The 18507-nt window shown below is 43.8% G+C and overlaps 1 protein-coding gene across 4 annotated transcripts in view; it reads right to left on the bottom strand.

Annotated features, from left to right (window-relative positions):
* DSP (desmoplakin) overlaps positions 1-10300 on the bottom strand; it is a 36654-nt gene extending 26354 nt beyond the window's left edge. For 3 of the 4 annotated variants that reach the window (XM_072329344.1, XM_072329346.1, XM_072329347.1), the window contains exons 1-3: positions 9865-10300; positions 1845-1947; positions 33-181 (exon numbers count right to left, since the gene is read on the bottom strand). In XM_072329344.1, the coding sequence (XP_072185445.1) occupies positions 33-181; positions 1845-1947; positions 9865-10058 (446 nt within the window). In that variant the 5' untranslated portion in view covers positions 10059-10300. The remainder of the gene's footprint in view (positions 1-32; positions 182-1844; positions 1948-9864) is intronic. The other variant, XM_072329345.1, reaches the window with a different exon arrangement.
* Positions 10301-18507: the final 8207 nt, after the last annotated feature.

The following is an 18507-nucleotide window of genomic DNA, read 5'->3' as shown; positions in this document are numbered from 1 at the left end:
CATTCCCTTCTCCAACCCTTCCCTGGTAATACCTTTTCTGATACATTTCACAGGGCTGATTCATCTGCCTTAGCTCTCTGATCAGCCCATCCAGGATGTCCATTTGGTCATTTGCCTGAGCAAAACATTCTTCCAGATCTCTGTTTCCTCTGATCTGGACACCATCGCCATATTTCAATTCCTAAAATTAAAAAAAGATGGAGATTAAATATTTACAGCACAACCTTCACGTTGTTTTGAGAGTGATGAATGATGCTCTGAGGACCAATGATTTTTAAGAAGTATAAAAGGTTTCAACTGCTAGGTCTCTGATTGACAGATTTAATTAGCTGGAGTCCAATTATTAAAGAATTCCTAGTTGTTTGAAAGTCCTAATTATGAATAAAATGTAGAGGAAAAGTTTTAAATATAATACCAACCAAATATTTCCATAAAGAACGAAACATTACGTCGGAGATTTATTTCAGAGGAGCCAAGGCTGCACTCAGTGCACTGAGTTTTTAAGACCTCATGAAGTAGGAATGGCTTCTGTGTTTAGGGGATAAGAAGCAAACATTCTGTCCAAGCTGGAGTTGGTCAACTTTTCTCCTAATTCTTCAGATTTTTTTTCTAAGATTCTAAAAGCTACAGCTATTGCTTCTTTCCTCACAAAATACAGAGTGTCTTCTTGTCTGCCTAGGACCAGCAACATAGACAGTCACATTTGCATCCCTTAAGGCTACACAAATTCTCCAGCTGTCTCCAGTGCACTGGACCAGCATGGTCATGGTGCTTCCAGAAGGAAGACAATGCTTTCTGATCTCATCCTTCACTGAAAATGCCATGCTGAACTAAACATAATCCAGCTGTGATTTGATTCTACAAAGAAAATGTTGATGGGCATCGTTACTTAGTCCCACAGGAAAAAAACAACAACCAAACAAAAAAAAAATAGCAAGCTCTGAATGTTGTGTCACCAAGCTGGAACTAAACATTGCTTCCTTTTAACTTCACTGCCATAACATTAGTCCTTAACAGGAGGAGTTGTTTACTATGGCATTGATTTTTACGTAACCACGCTCTTGCATGCTGTACATCTGAAAAGGAAATAAGTTGCTAACAGAGTTCATTCCCAGAAGAATTTTCAGTTCACAGAGGGTCAAAAAGTGCACATTAAATCACGTCTACTGCGAGAATGCAAACACACTCTAGAACTCAATGGCCTCAGCAGCAAGATGCACTCACCATCCTGCACTTCCTTTGACTTAGTGACAATGAATAACCCACCCCCAGATACAATGGGTTTGTGGGGCATACAGCAAAAATCATCTGTACGTAGTTCAAATCAAACATCTTATTTCAAATGCTTCTTCAGGAATCAGCCAGAAAAACAAACACGGTGAAGGTTTTTATGACGGTTGTTCACATTAATTACGACTCAAAGTGATGATGACACCTGACAGGATGCACTAAGGGAGGGCAAGTGGCTATAACATCATTAACATCTTCACCAACAGGGGCCTTGATCATCAATAAGATGAAAAATAAGATACAGTAGAATTTGTTTAAAGGGAGTTTTACTGTTCTTTTTTGGTTTTGCATTTTGCTTTTTGAAATCTGAAAGGCCTCCTTTTTTTAATCAGCTGCATTTCAATCAGTGTTACTGAACACTGAGTGTAGACAGAAGCAGAAGACCCAGCAAGGATATATGTCACTCCATTGTAAGGGTAAGTGGCAGCTGCCTCACATAAATAGCGGAAAGGGTAGAAAAGAGATGAACCACAGTCACTGTATTAAGTTAACAACGAAGTATTCATTCCCTACAAATATTCATAATCACTTTTCTAAGAAGAAAAAGCACTCACAGGTTGTACTATGAGCTCAGCTCTCATCAGGCAATCCGAACAGTTTTGCAGAAGCTCCTGAATGGTGTTCTGACGTCTAGTAACTGTACAGGTCCCATTCTGACTGTTGGCAAAGAAAAGAATAAGATGAAGTGAGTACAAAGTAATCACACTTTACAAAGAGAAATGTTCAGTAGGAATTCCCAACACAAGAAGTTACGTGAAATAAGAAATCTAGTTAAGCTTTGGAGGGACAAACATGCTTGGTCTGCTCCCTCCTCCATAACTTTACTGTGAATTTTAATGCTGATTCCACAGTGGTAAAGCTACTTCGACATTGTGCATCAGCAGACATGGAATAACTTCACCACAGGATCATACAGAAGATGGAACCTCCCATGGGATTAAAAGAAAGGTTTTACTCCAGTACAGGTATTTGCAGCTTTGACAGATGAAATTTTGACAGTAGCACAGTATGAGTAAATTATTCATGATCTTTCTTGGAGTCAACACATTAGAATGTAGTCTCTAAGAACATTATCATATATGTTATCATGCCAGCCATTGAACTTAAAAGTACAAAAGGATTCTCTGCTATGTAAGTGCATGAACACACAGGTCTACACAAGTATACCAAGGGCCTTTTTATAAGAGGAAATGATTAAAAAAAATCTATGCAGTGTCTCAAAAAGGCATTACAAGATGTTTAAGCTATTACAAAAGCAGATGTAGGAGATGGAGTCAGAGGACCTGTTTTTTCCTCAAGTAAAAAGGGAGCTTGGGGGTTCCAAGTAAAACTACTAGATTAGAAACGCTAGAGGAGAAAACAGCAAAGGTAGATAGTGGGATCGTTATTATTGTCTTGTACATAATCCACTGCAACTGCACCACCAGAAGGTTGCTTTTTCAGGATTTGCTCACCTTGGGACCCTGCCACCAAAGCGAGCCACTGCTAGTTGAAGGTGGGTGAGGTGCTTCAAGCTAGGAATCATTCCTTGCTGATGGAATCAGAGCTCCCAAGCAAGCTCAGGCAGCTCACAAACCCAGGCATTTGCCAGCAACACTGAAGTAAACCACTACTAAGAGAGGATAAGAAACAAAGAGTCTTCCAAGCCTTGCCTAGTTCTCTGACTGTGGTGCTCATAGCAGGTAATGTCCTCCATTTTAAATTACTGGAGGCCCAAATCTTCCATACAACACTGATATCAAAAAGACTATCCATGCAAGCCTGTCCAACGCAACATAACCAGCATGCCATTTGGATACTCTGGAAATCTTTCCATTGACTCCGATCATACTTAGCAAAAGAAACTGTGACACACGGTAGAATTGTCCTTGGGGAAAAATCACTGCCATGAAGGGAAACATTCAACAGCATGCTTTAAGAGGGCTTCTGCAGCGCGTGTACTTTTTCCTTTAGCAGCCTGCCATTCTCCTATGAGCAGGCTTGATTTCTTGAAAAAAGTGGTCAGAAAAACTTTAAAGCTGTTCTTGCCAATACCTGGGAATAAACCTTTGCAAACAAGCGGGACTGGAGGATCAATGGATGACTTAAAACAAGCTGTACACACAACCCGTACTTACACCATGACCCTTTGGCTGCATAAACACTGTACACCCTACTGTGCTATGCATGCCTGTATATCTTGGAAACAGCTTAAAGAAAGCAGCTGCACAACTGATTTTATGCCAGGCTTCCCCATTGGTTTCCTTTTCTAAATCATTCCTTCACCTTAGGCACAGCTGTTGTGTTTGGATTGAGAAGTATCTGACTGCATCTAAAATTTACATTAATTATATCCACAATTATGCTCATTAATGAAATGCTGAAGAAGTGAGAGGAATCCTCCATATAATTTTCTCTTTTTAGAACACAAGAAGGGTTTTGGTTTTTTTCCTTCAATTGCTTTTGTAATTGTCTCCTTATAGCTACAAATGCACGATGTCCATTAAAGCCAAAGGAGCCAGACCTCTACTCTAATAAATTAGCATACATCCATCGAGTTCCATGTAACTTGACTGATCTCAAAGCAGTTAGCTCACCTTGTACTGAGAGAAGTCTAAATAATGTCTAAACAATGGCTGTCACAGTTAACACACTGAGAAACTGTGAAGAAAAGGTACTTTCTAAAACCTAGCTACAATATGGTAGGCAGAAAAATACAGAACTGTAAGCATTATGTGTTCATTCCACTGCTTTACAATACCATATCCAGCATTACTGCTCCAAAATTTGAAAAGGTGGAAAGCTTAAGATGGCTTAATAGAGACAGACAGAATGGATTTAAGACAGGAGTAAATGCCTCGTAGTGGGAAGCTTCAGTGTAATCTACTAAAATCTTTAAATAAAGATCTGTAACAACTTTCTTTATTGCTCATGGGGGTATTTACAAGAAGAAAGCAGCAAACATTTGAGGCTCTCGAGTCTGTCTAAATAAAGACATAATAAAAAATAACAGCAGAAGTTGTAGCCACACAAAATGAAACCAGGAAAAAGCATGGTAATTCAGTATTCTGGGGCACAGCCAGAACCAGCAGAAGCCCACACAAGAGACAGCAGTCTGGAAGAAGAGCTCTACCAAGACAACATGACATGAGGCCTTTACATTTCAAGCGGATTTGGCTGCACAAGTGTACTCTAGAAAAGCCTACCTCAACATATCGGTTGATTTATCAGATGCAATGAGGACAATCCAACATGGACACAAGTTGAATATTTGTCACCCGTGCGACAAGAAAGCATTTTACAAGTGGTTTCAAAACCCTCAGCTCTGATATATGTCTTCCTGAAGCCAACAGGTCTTTAATGGGAATGAGTAGATCAAAGCAAAAACCCCAATGCAGAGTAAGCAGAAATCCGACCTTGAGGTAGAAGGAAAAAATCCAAACAAAGAAATACCATATCCAACAAATAGTGCAAAGGAAGGAGAAAAACACTGGACTAAAGACAACTGTGCAAATCCTAGCTTGTAAACATGGTAGGTGGCATGATAACGTGGAAGCACAAAAGTACCTGGACTTCTGAAGTACACTCCTGTAAACTAAATCCTCTTTAAAATGACATTTGTGGCCCTCAGAAGGACATAGGACCCTGACAATCCTCACATAACACATCTAGTGGTTTACCCGTAAATGGTATTTTAGAATCATAGAATAGCTTGCGTTGGAAGGGATCACAAAGATAATAGTCCCAGCTCCCCTGCTGTGGGCAGGGTTGCCAACCACCAGCTCAGGCTGCCTAGGAACCCATCCAACCTGGCCTTGAGCACCCCCAGAGATGGGGCACTCACAGTTTCTCTGGGCAGCTGTGCCAGCACCTCACCACACTGTGTGTGGTGTACCTCCCCTGTCTTAGTTCAAATTCATTCCCCCTTGTCCTCTCTCCTTCCATTTACATCAACAATATTAAAGTAACTGTTGGTAGCAGCCACGACAACATTTTGATTTGGTTTTAACCCGACATCCGGGACCCTGCTGCATCAACACCACAGACAGGCCAGGCAATAAGAACGGGCCAGCTTTTCACTTGGTTTAGAGCATATCTGTAAATACAGAAAGAACTTTCAAACTTTACAACAGCCTGTGCAGAAAGGGAAGGAAATGGAGCTCTGACCTTTCAGCCAGATTCACAATACAGCTACTAAGAAAGACACGCTTTGCAGGATCCTGGCTAATGGCTGTGCTGCTTTTCATCTGCAAACCCTATGCAACAGAGCAGAGCAAAACAGCCCAGGTTGCTCCAGACCTTAACTACCTCCTTCTACCTGCACCTTGACGTGCCAGACTGCAATACATATTTTGAAGGCAACTCATGAATTTTAAAACGACACTATGAAACCAAATTCTTTATTAAAATGACTTGACTTTAATAGTCATTAATTACTAAAGGTACAAAAGAAAACATACAGGGATAGTGTCTTTGTATTAAAACTCTGAGAATACTTCAAAACGCAGAAGAATCGCTTTTGATTTGGAGATCTCTTTACTGTGAGGGTGACAGACAGTGGAACAGGGTGCCAAGAGAGGCTGTGGTGTCTCCTCCTCTGGAGATATTCAAGACCCATCTGGACACTGTTCAACATGCCTTAGGGAATCTGTTTTGCAGACCTCCGAAGGTCCCTTCCAACTCTTACAACTCTGTGAAGGCCACAGGTGTGAAGAAATGGCTCTAGGGATGGGACAGCACCTTTATGCTGCCATCACTCCGTATAGGAGGTTCTGTTGCCTCATGGTAGAGCAGAAGACACAGCTCCCTTTCTGTGCTGCACTCCTGCTCTCCCAATGAAACAAGGAGAGCACAAGGCCCTGCTGCAGCCACGCTTTGTGCACAACAGCGCTTGGGACAACACCTCCCCACTGCAATGCCCACTGAGATGAGCTCAGCCATTGCCTTGCTGGTAAACCCTGCATTTCTGAAATTCTTAAGTCTGCACTTAATTGGTATGTGCTACCCCCATGAGAGCTGCCACTGTCCACAAAGAGTAAATAACAGATACTGCACTTGTCAGAGGGTGGTGAGTCCAGAGGAGCACTCCAGAGAGGGCACACAGAAGCAGGTCTAGCTGGCAGCACAGTGGGACTGCTAATGCTTTGGAAGCACAAAAAGGATACTCGCAGCCCAACAATATGATTCGAGAGGGTGCACACCAGGTCAGAATGATCCTTGTTAAATTTTTTTTTGGATTGCTATTCAAAAAGTAAAAGAAACTTAAATTAAGGTCTTCTTGCACCTCCGAAGTTATCAAGCAATTCCCATAACTCAATAAGGAAGCTGAAACTGAGCAAAACAATAGTACCTCCTTTCCCCACCCCCCCTCCTCCATCCTCCATTCACACAAACTTGTTTGAGCAAGCAATAGGTTCATCAAGGGATTACTGGTATGCTCAGGGAAGGCAAGTTAAAAGAAAAACCTGAACTGGAACAACAGTCTGCAGCACACAGGCTGCACCCATCATCAGCGAGCTGTTTGTGCGCACCTGGAAATCAAGTGTTAGGAAATGGATTTGATTTGTAGGAAAAGACTGGCCAATACTCTGGAGAGAAACTGATAAAAGGTGGTTAATAGCAATAAGGATGAAAATACAATCAAAATTAAACTGCAGTTTGACTGAATACAGTTTAATTGAACTCTGACAGCTAAATGCAACTGTCAGCAAACACCCTGTGCGCTGCAGGGGAGTTGGACCAGATGGCCTTCAAAGGTCCCTTCCAATTCAAACGATTCTATGATTCCATGACCAGGAATTTTCTGAGTGTGTTCTCTCTCTGTGCATTCTCTGCTCTTACTGGCTCCATCTTGGCACGCTTGCAGCCTCATCAAACACTTTCATATTTGGAAGCATAGAACACGTGTGCAGACTGCAATGTGATAAAGCTCAAAAGAAATCCATATCTCGCATTATTGGCCTCTTAATCCTTTTAGGAGTGTGCACAAAAAAAAGTCACTGCTGACACATTATAACTGCCAGGTGCTCACAGTGGAAGTTGCAGGGTTTCACAAGGGACTTGGCCACACCTGTTTGAAGAAATTCTCACACTCCTGAGCGGGACTTTTGCCACTGGAATGAGTCACTGAGAGCAAAGGCACCATTTGCAGAGGCAGCAGCTGGTGGCTTTACACACGTCTGCACAGCTCACGCTTGGAGGGAGTTGCACCTGGGGCCCACAGCACAGCACGGCACTGCAGCCCCTCCAATAACAGCCACCTGAAGTATGGCTGTGCTTGACAGCGGCTTTCATGCTTTCAAAGACGAATAGCTTGCAATGGAACCGATCTCTCACCGGTACCTATAAAAAAAGGTGAGTTAGGAGAGGCACGGCGCAGTTTCTATTCCTCATGGCAGCGTTACCAGCTACTGGTAAAAGCTGTTCTCCTGCTGGCTCTGATAGTACAGCAGGCATTTGGCAGCTCAGGCACATTCTTTACTCTCTGTCTTCTGATAGTTCTGTTTGTCACTGGGGCAGCTCTCATGACCAGCACAGCACAGCGATTCACCTCGGGCAGGATCCTGCAGACCACCACAAGGCCAACAGGACAGGCAAAGCCACAATTCTGAATCTGTTTCCTTTAAGTTTACCCCATCTGCCAGCCCCCTGCAAGTAATTTCAAGGCTTCGGTGTGAATTTCTGGCTCCTTTTCTACATGTAAGGCACCGGCATTCCATTAACCTTCAAACTTATCTTGCGTGTAAACCAATTAATTCTTGCAGCAATGCATTACATTGTGTTTTTTGTTTTTTTTCCACCTAATCTCAGCCACAACAAATACAACTGCAGAACTTGCTACTGTCTTCTCTGCCAGCTTCTCCCCATTGCAAAGGCATTGATAAATACCTGGCTGATGAATTTGCAGTTTAGGGGTGTGTGACTCAACGTCAAGCTGAGTATCTGTACCCAGGGCCAAGCTCACCGAGTTCCCAAGCCAGAAGAAACTGGGAATGTTGTAAAAGCACCTTGCTGAGCCCTTAGGGTAAGGAGCGGCTTGTATTGCTCTGTGACTAATGTAACACTCGGCACAGACTTGTTTGGCAGAATACGCCCCAAATCTTACAAGACTAGACCCTACATTGAATCCTCTTGTGTTTAAAATTCAGGTACAGGAATTGTCCTAATTTGGGAAAAAATAAAATAAAAAAATAAATAATAATTAAAAAAAAAGAAACCTCTGTTTTTAGGGTTTGGTAACTGACACTGAAATTTGGCATTAACAACATCAGGCTTAACAACAACCAAAACCAGTTCCAGAGATCACAGCCCCGGTCCTGCAAGCACAACACACACACAGGATTCAGAGGATGTTCTACACATGCATAAAATTAGGCCTGTTTGGTTTTGGGTTTTTTTTTCCCCCATCGAATAGCAACGAAACCCACCTCTTCTGTTTTGGGACGCATCATTCAAGTCAGCACCAATCCAAAACAAATCTATGCCACTGGGTAAGATGCAAGCACATACAGCGTTTTGCAATTACTTATGTGAAATGCTATGGGGTCAGACCTCTTCGTGTACAAAAGATTATACATAAAATACATATACGTAGTTCAATCTCATTAACAAAGGGCTTTAGATCCATGGAGAGACTTTGGAATAAGGTGAAAATGAACTTTCATTGTAACGTCCTTGCCAAAAAGGAGATGAGAACATTATGTTACAGTGAGTCGATGAAATTATGTTGATAGATTGTTGAAGATTGTTAACCTCTTCATCAACCCTATGATGAGGAACCACCAAAAACTAAAGGAAGAAGTACCTAGCAAACTACGGGCTTGCTTGCAGTACCTAACAAAAGCCAAAGAACGCTAAAAAGAAGGAAAGTATTTATTATCTAGTGAAAGCTCAGACTCACAGGGAAGCCACACCACTGTAACAGCCCTGGAATGAAGTCGGGAAAAAGAACAGTGAGGAAGAAGCATGTTCTGTCATTAATGTTTCATGTCTGTCTCTTAAAAGCAGTAAAGCTACTTGCAGTGGAGCATTGCTGGCAAAACAGACCCTCAAAAATGCAACACAGCGACAGTACTTTGGAGTCCTAACACGCACTCTCCCTTGGTAGAGCACTGAATTGCTCTAATTATATTACGTTAACAGGTATTCTCATGTTACCGCAGCAGTTGGAGGACATCTAGCAGCAGCGGCTAATCAGAGGGCACAAAGCAAACCGAATGTGAAATGAAGAACTACGCACTGCACAAAGTAACAGACAAATACGGGGAGAATACAAGTTTGGTCCTTCATTCAGCAGTCCTGGGCAGCAGATGTGAAGCACAGCTCTCAGCACTGGGTAGGGACCCTCATTCCCGAAAGCCTGATTTCTCATCTGGTACAGGTAACTTCACATAACGTGCACGCTGCCAGCTGCTGTTTGCTTACTGTATACACCGAACTCTCATCCTCCTGCAATCCGATCAGGATGTCCTAGCAATAAAGCCAGGGCTGAACTCGAACACGAACCGTGCGACAGCACTCCAGGAGCAATGCCCAGTGGCATCAATAAGGAGACCGAGAGGTCCAAGAGAACTACCGCTGAGCCTAACCACCTACCCGTACCCGTCGGAGGCGTAGTCCCCCCCGTAGGTCTTCTGGTAATAGTAGGTCTTGTGAGTGTGGGTGCCGCCGCCGCCGCCGCCGCCCACCACATGGGAGCTCATCTCGTAGCGCAGGTCGGTGCCCGAGTCGGCCCGCGCCATGCGGCCCAGAGTGTTGATCCGCGGGTGCGAGCCGCCGTTCATGCTCATGGCGGCGGGACGGAGAGGGGACGAAGCGGGCAGCGGGGGGACAGCCGACCCACAGCCGGAGGGGAGAGCGGCATTCACCGCCCGGCGAGCCCGAGCTCAGACGGGACGGGCGGGGGCCGGGGGGGTGAGGGAAGGCGGCTGGGCGAAGCAGAGGGGTCTTGGGCGGCGGCGGCCGGCGACAGCAGCTACAAGAGCAAAGTTCCCGTTCCGTCCCCTCCCCGCCGGCACAGGAAAGGCGAAGCCACACCTTTCGGCGGCGGTTTTAAGCGACGGTGCGGGGCGTGGAGCCGCCTCGCCTTCAGCCCGGCCCGGCGCTCTCACAGCCCGCCCTCCGCACCGGCGTGGCTCCGACCGTGCTCCTTTACTGCTTTGGTGCCATCACAAGTTCTCTGTGCGGACGTTGTGTCCCCATTAGAAACTTCCGATCGAATTTAGGCGAAATCTGCCGTTTTCCACATGGTACCAGTGCTCTGTCACCCCTAAAGTAGTTTTTTTTCTCATGTTCAGATGGAACATCCTCTGTTCCAGATTCTGCCCACTGTTCCTTGTTCTATTGCTGCACCCCCCTGAAAAGAGCCTGGTCTCACCCATTTGACTTCTGCACTGCCATGAACAGTGTTGAAATCCGCACTCAGTCTTCTCCAGTCCCATGTCTCTCAGCCTTTCCTCACAAGAGAGATGCTCCAGGCCCCTCATCATCTTGGTGGCCCTTCACTGGACTCTCTTTAGAAGTTCCCTATCTTGAACAGAGGAGCCCTAAACTGGACAGAGTACTCCAGATGTGACCTCAACCAGAGGTTCCCCCAGGCAGAAGCACTGCCAATATTCTTAGTGCTTAACTGCACTTCATCAGCTGTTTTGGCCACTTGACCGTGATGTTAGAAAGCTGAGGAAGGATGGTCAGATTTTAAGAAATATCTGTCACTTATGGATAAATCTGTCAAAGCATTTATCTCAAAGTGCCATAGAGCCGGCCAGCTACGTAAGTCATCCACATCTGTAAATCCTTGGGCCCCTTTCTGTCTTTCCTGCACCAATCATTTTCCTGCTATTTTAGATCGGAGTGATAAACAGCATCCCAACTCAAACACTTGATGTGTTTGACGAGGCCTTCTGAACTACTCAAAAAGCAACTGAAAGACAGCATTCCTCTGCAGTGCCACTGTAAATGACACAAGAACCTAACCTGCTGCTGCTCAAGGTGGTGTTGAACACGGCACAGTGGAAGCCAAAAGCTGTTCCAAGCAAATATGATGTTGCCTGGGGCTGTATGGAGTGCTACAAAGTGGCAAAACTCAAGCTGGCCATTAGTTGTGAAGTTATATGGTGACTTCCATATTGGAATACATATCCTATACTATTGAATCATTATGTAGCAGTGCGTATATCACTTTATTAATGCAGATATATGTATTCATGTGGAGTTTGGGTGCTTTTTTTGAATAAATCTGCTCAAATTGATGATTTGATGTTACATTCCGAGTCATCAGGGGGCAGAATACAAAAACAGTAAGGCTGATCAGGAACAACAAATGCAATCCGAAGGTTTCACTACACAGATATAGAGATCACTGCATTAGTGACACCTGCATATCTAAAAGTCAGACTTTTCAAGTGCTGATGCATTTGTGAATATACAAATAGTAAGCATTTTCTTTTTTTTTCAGCAGATCCCTTTGAAAGTTGTCTGTTTATATGTACGTGTATATAGAAATCTGCAAGTATTACAGTGATTTGGCATTCTTGCTGAGTTTTAGCACCACCTCCAATCGGCCCCACCTTTTTCAGCTTGGTCTAGTGTGCCAGCTCAGTGAGACACTCCATTATTTGTGATGGAGACTGCATGTATGTGATACACCCAGAGGCCCAGATGAGTCATTGTTACCTGGACATGTTGAAAAATGTGCTTAAGTAGCAAATGGATTCTGCTGGTCCTTCTTGCACAATTAACCCCACTGGAATTCAAAGAGAATAAGACCGAACTGATATTGACAACAGCTCAGTGCTCCCGTGCGAGCTATTTTCACACATAGGGTGTAGGAATAAATAAATACAGGTATTTTTATTTTGCTGAAACAAAGTAATTTGATGTAGATGCTACCCTGGGTGGAACTGGTGGAATTGGTTGTCTTGAAACAATAACAAGTGACCTGGGCATTGCTTAAAACTCTACCTACTGTGGGAAAATGTCAGAGTCATAATTTGAAGATACCGCTTCGACCTTGCTTCACTGCTCTTAGGAAGGGCCAGTCCTGACATACCTGAGGCCACATCCTAAGCTCCTTGATTTCCTTATACTGCAAGGTGCCTGTAAACTCTGCAAGCTTTAGTGTCTTTTTCTTGCCAAGGAGAACTCCCTGTAGAAGAGAATGAAATGCAGTAATTTGGAGCTTCTTCCTCATGCCTTTTAGTAGAATGTGGAGTTCTGTTTCTTAGCACATGGATTTGTGAAAACTCTCTGGGTCTTAGAAGACTGTCTTTAGGCAAGTCAGTCTAAAGTAGATGTAATCCCTCCTTGCTTCTTAAAGCAAGAACTAAGGTCTGTTCTGCAGTCCTGTATCCTAACTTGCCTCCTCTGAAACAGCATGTATTAGCAGAATGCAACTCCATGGATGCAAAGATGATACAGTTGTGTCTGAACACCAGATTATCAAACAGAGGGGAGCTGCTTTATACACAACATGAGGGCTATGCATTATCTCTCTCTTTAGGTTTTATTTCCCAGACCCAAGTGGTATACCCAAAAACTGTGTTTCAGGCTTCAGATACCAGGTAGTGGGGTTTTAATTATTCATGGTACTACCTGAGGTGACTGTCTCTGTCTATACCAGGGAGATAACTATATTTTAATTCATAAGCTGAATTCCTCTCCATGGCTCATTAATTAGCTCATAACAACAGCTGCCATCCCCTCCTATTTCACATGCCATCTTGTGAGCTTACTTAATACCATCCTCTCTTTGATACCTTCCTTGAATGGAGAAGAATTGAATAAATCTGAAATAGTTGAAACGCCGATAACTGATGGTAGCTGACATTCAAAGAGGGCAATGTGAACGTGATCTGAAAATTGATTTTTGTTATTGTTGCTTATGAAAACTAGGTCTAGAATTCCAAAGACTGAATCGTCATGGTAAGACAGAATGTGACTTCCGTGTTCCTACCTCCTACAGTTCTGAGTAGCGAGGACAAGTTTGCACGTGCAAGCCACTTATCTGGCCACGGATCTTTGTAGCATGATTGCTGCGCATCATTACCCCTGTGCAATGACTACCTGGGAATTGTCAGCTTAGCCTGAGTGGCAGCACTCACCACATCTGCGTTTCTGGGGAAACGAAGGTCAATTCTAGGAATTTCCACTTCCTCATTTCACTCGACCTCAAAATCCCAAGTCTTTACTCTGAGCTTCTCTCTTCCTGGGGAAAGAGGTTCACCAGCTGGCACCAGCAGCAACACCTCTACAGCAACAGTCTGAAATGTCATTAATAACAAAGCTAGAGAGCTCAGACAACTCACTCCAAGGTATCTCTCATGGGGAAGATATACAGAATCATAGAATCATAGAATTATTCAGGTTGGAGAAGACCTCAAAGATCATCAAGTCTAACCACAGCCCAACCATAGTACCCTAACTCTAACAACCCTCTGCTAAATCATATCTCTGAGCACCGCATCCAAACGGCTCTTAAACACATCTAGAGATGGTGACTCAACCACCTCCCTGGGGAGCCCATTCCAGTGTTTAACTACCCTTTCTGTAAAGAAGTGTTTCCTAACGTCAACCTAAACTTACCCTGATGCAACTTGATGCCATTTCCCCTTGTCCTGTCACCTGTCACCAGCGAGAAGAGACCAGCCCCGCTCTCACTGTAAGCACCTTTCAGATACTGGAAGAGAGCAATAAGGTCTCCCCTCAGCCTCCTTTTCCACAGATTAAACAGCCCCAGCTCCCTCAGCCTCTCCTCATAGGTATTTTCCAAGCCCTTCACAAGCCTCACTGCCCTTCTCTGGACCTGCTCCAGTACCTCCGTTTCCTTTTTGTACTGTGGTGCCCAAAACTGAATGCAGTACTCCAGGTGAGGCCTCACCAATACCGAGTACAGGGGCAGGATGACTTCCCTAGTCCTGCTCACCACACCATTTCTGATACAAGCCAGGATGCCATTGGCCCTCTTGGCCACCTGGGCACACTGCTAATATATACTCAATTGTTGCCTAATTATGGGCAGATTTATAACACCCTGCAGCATAATCCATTTTAAAATGTAGATATGTCCCAATGAGTGTTTGGAGGGGCTGGGAAGGGCAGGGAATGACTGACATGAGGTTCTCCATGTCAACCTGTAACTAGCCAAGCTCAGGACTGTCTGCCAAGGGCTGTCATTCCCAGGTACCTAAACACCACCTGTGCTCCTTTTAGACAGTATTACACTACGGATTTCTAGTAAGGTTCAAAATAAATAAATAAAAATAAAATAATAGAAAAGTATTTGAATTCAAGGGGAAAATGCATCCTAGGTCTGCAAAATTCTTTCTCTACCATGCAAAAGTAAAGGGTGTGGTGAAGGATGCGTCAGCCTTGCCAAACCTGACTGACGAGTCAGACAAAAAGTTTCAGGATGCCTCGCTGTTTTGCTTCAGGTAAAGGAGAATGGCATGTGACATCCTTTTCCCACCAGGGTCCTACCACGATGGATTGATTGTTCACACAGTATTTTCTACACAGCTCACAGAGTTTGTGTTGCTGCAAGCAGAGAAACCTAAAAGTGACAGTAGAAGGTCAGTTATTTAATGACGCATTATTTCTGTTCCTTTAAAAACTCTCTTTACAGTGATGTTTCATCAACACCCGCTGACATTTGCCAGAGCAGGTAAGGTACTTAATAGTGGTGACAGCAATATGAGGCTATTACTGCCTAGCTATTGTGTTGTAGTGGGTCAAACGTTTCTTCAGCCACATAATATGCATGTGATATGCATTCATTCGTGAGGATGGATTATTTCAACATAATCTGAACTTTTGGTAGAGTGCATCCTGCCTCACTGTTCAGTTTGATATTTGGTGTTGGATACTGCAGTGCAGCTGGGCCGCACGCAGTACCAGAAATGGAATGGGAAACTCTCCAGGAAACTTCACAGACACTTCACACCACAGCTACTCTAATTTGCATCCAGGTACCTGTGAGCCCAAGGGGATGAAGAACATGACTGACACCCATCCCTTTCTTCTGCTCATGTCCTCATTCTTGGAAATGGGAGTGAAGGATCAAATGGGAGCTGTAACAGTAGGTCTACATACAGCCAGGGTTTCCCCTCATTAGCATGAGTCTTCCATTAGCAAGGCTGAACACTGTAACAGATGCTTGTCATCCCAGCATGTCAAACAACTGGGTTATGGCATTGGCTTGAGGCACTGATTGTCTTATTAAAATGTTACCGCCGTAATTAAAAATACTTTGTAACTTGTAAGAAGGAAAACCAGATGAGAGCAGTTATAAAGATCCTAAATATCTTCACCAACTTAATGGAGGAAAGTGGGACTTTTTAAACAGATTTGCATGCACATCCCCCCTGTACTGAACTTCGACAGAGTACAATGGCTGCAGGCTGTGGAGGACAATAGAGAATTTGGTCTAATATATACAAAAGGATGGCAATTAGCTCAGTTTGCATTAGTTTTTTGCCAGCAGACTTGTTTCATGTTCAATCTGTGGGGCATACCAAAGCTACTTTGATAACAAACAGGAAAGAAAGGTTTAGCTCTTCACTGTGCCAGAAGCTCTTCTCCCAGCTGAGAAGTGGAGGTGTCATCCTTAAAAGATGATTTTCTTCTCCAAAACCCCAAGGCTATGGAGGGTGTTTTATCTCCTGGAAGAAATGGAAACCTCCTTACCAAGATTCCCACTCTACAAACTTCAGATGCTATCACAGCATTGTGTGCTCTAGCTGTGCTTGCTCCTAGAGCCAACCAGTATGTCGGGTATGCAAACAAAAGAATCTGGCTATGCAGTTAGAGCAGCATTAAGAATTGTTTTGCGCTGAGAAAGCCTTTTCGAACATGTAAAACTTGACATATGAAAGTTTCCTAGAAGTCTTTTTATTGTGATCAGGGGTTCATGATTTGTATTGTGAGCAGGGAATTTTGTTACCATAAAGTATGCATTTTAAGTGAAGGAAAAAAGAGGCAGCCTCCCCCTGCTGCATACATCCACAACTCTTTAAAGACTAATTCAGAAGTGAAAAGTGAACACCTTTCTCTTCTATCCAGCTGAATCGTGTTAAACAGAATGACAAAAATGGGAAGCTCTTTTATAGCGAACGGTATTGCACTCCATTGCAAGTGCACACACAGCACCATAACCCATTTTAAACTTGAGAGGTCATCATCAGCAAAGCCAGGATACCATGAGGCAGCCACTGGGAATCGTGAACCATCTGTGATTACCAGAGCTCTCATGATGTATAAATTTCATTCAGAATTACAATGGAATGCTCTCTTCCTTCTTGGTCCTCAATTATTGCTCCTGTGTCGTTGTTCAGTGTTCCAAGAGCTGGTGCACTTTGCCTTCTTTCCGCAGACACCTACACAAATCTCGTAGTTGAAAAAAATCTATTACATTTAATTTTCTGCCTTCTCTTTTTGTGCTGCATGCAATCATAAAGGTCTGATAAAGAGACCAGAAAATTAGAGCCCTGATAGGAGATGAGATGCTAAAGAAGCTACTTTGCATTAATGTTTTCTTCCCAGCTCTGCATGTGATTTAGATTTGTCTTTCAGCATCTACAATGTCTTCTCTGCGCAAGAAACTCTAAATCAGACATGTAAGGAAGTAAAAATATAACTTAATTTCTTCTTTTTCTTCTCAGATCCACCTTTCTGTGAGGAAGACTTAGATCGCTTTAGGACATAGTCAGCTGTTTCCATAAAAATGCAAATCTCTTGCATGGTCACTGAGGCTAATATCAATACAGAAGAAGTTGATGGGAAACAGGGAAGGAAAAGGTTGTTGCACATTAACCTTATTGCAGCAGCTCTCAGGTTTTATTTTCTGTGTGGATTCCTGGGAAGTAACCTTTGAATGACACTGTAGGAAACAAGATGACCTCACTGTAACAATGCCTCCTTGTACATGCATTTTAGCAAATTAAACATGCTCGAGTATCATAGAATCATAGACTAGCCTGAGTTGTAAGGGACCCACAAGGTCCATTAAGTCCAACTCCTGGCTCCACTCAGGACTACCCAAAATCCAGCCTCTGTGTCTAAGAGTGTTGTCCAAATGCCTCTGGAACTCCAGCACTTGGGGCTGTGAGCACTGCCCCGGGCAGCCTGTTCCATGCCCACTGCCCTCTGGAGAAAAAAAACTGTGAGTTTAAATTGTGAATAAGTCTAGTCCTGCCAGTTTCATGCCAGGTACATCCTCTCCTCCAGGACAGACTCTAGCCACATCTTTGAAAAAGTGCCAGTTTTGTCTGTGAGAAAGCAATAATTACGGACTGGGCAGCTGTTTGTAACACTGTGCTTGTATTTCTGTAGCTAATGCACTCTTTTGATGCAGATAAGAACAAGAGGTGCCACGATCTGGATCTTCCAGAAGAGGCAGAAGCACCTGGTACTGGTGTAGGGGAAGTGATGCAATACACTATGCCTGAAGGGAGCTCCTCAGTGCTGGAGATGGACACATCCAAGGATGGTGCCTGCACAGCCTCACTGTGCATCCTGTTCCACTGCTTGCAGTCCTCATGGTGAAAGGTTCTTTATCTTCCATTTGACTCCCCCCCTCATCCATTGTCTGTTGTCCTTCTACCATGTACCACAGTGAGGAGATCTGGTGACTCGTAGGTAGTGGAGGCTGCTCTTAACCTCCTGAAGATGTCTCATCCCTGATCTGGACAAGTCCTGGTTCATCAGCCTTTCCTCACAGGGCTGATCTCCAAATCCCAAACGTTAGGGGGGCTTAGCATCAAGTTCATCAACCTAGCTCTTGCACCAGGGCTGAAATCTGGATACAGGATTGTAAACAAGATCTAATTAATACTGCATAGACAGGGATACTCACCCTCAATACACTGTCCGTGCTCCTGCTGATATAACCCAAGCTGTATCAGGCTTTTGATCTTCATTGCTGCCAGAGCAAATTGCTGGCAAATTTTATGAGGTTTCTCCAAGTGGCAGCCCATGATGATGGCTGTCCCCAGGTTGGTGTCAGCTGCAGACTTGATGAAGGTGAGTTCTTGCTCCACCTGCATGTCACTGACAGAAGTGGTAAGTCAGATACATACCAGAATAGATCTGGAAGAACTGTGCTTGTAAAGGCCTCCAAGTACAACATTAAGTCATCGAGCTCAGCAACCAAGACAGTTATTCGCTCATTTACTAATCCATTCATTTAGACCAGAATGTTCCAGTTGGGATACAAAGATGTTGCTCAAGTGAGAAATTTCAGCT

The sequence above is a fragment of the Excalfactoria chinensis genome, chromosome 2 (genome assembly GCF_039878825.1).
Source record: "Excalfactoria chinensis isolate bCotChi1 chromosome 2, bCotChi1.hap2, whole genome shotgun sequence".
NCBI classification, from domain to species: Eukaryota; Metazoa; Chordata; class Aves; order Galliformes; family Phasianidae; genus Excalfactoria; species Excalfactoria chinensis.
This window is presented reverse-complemented; position numbering and strand designations above follow the sequence as displayed.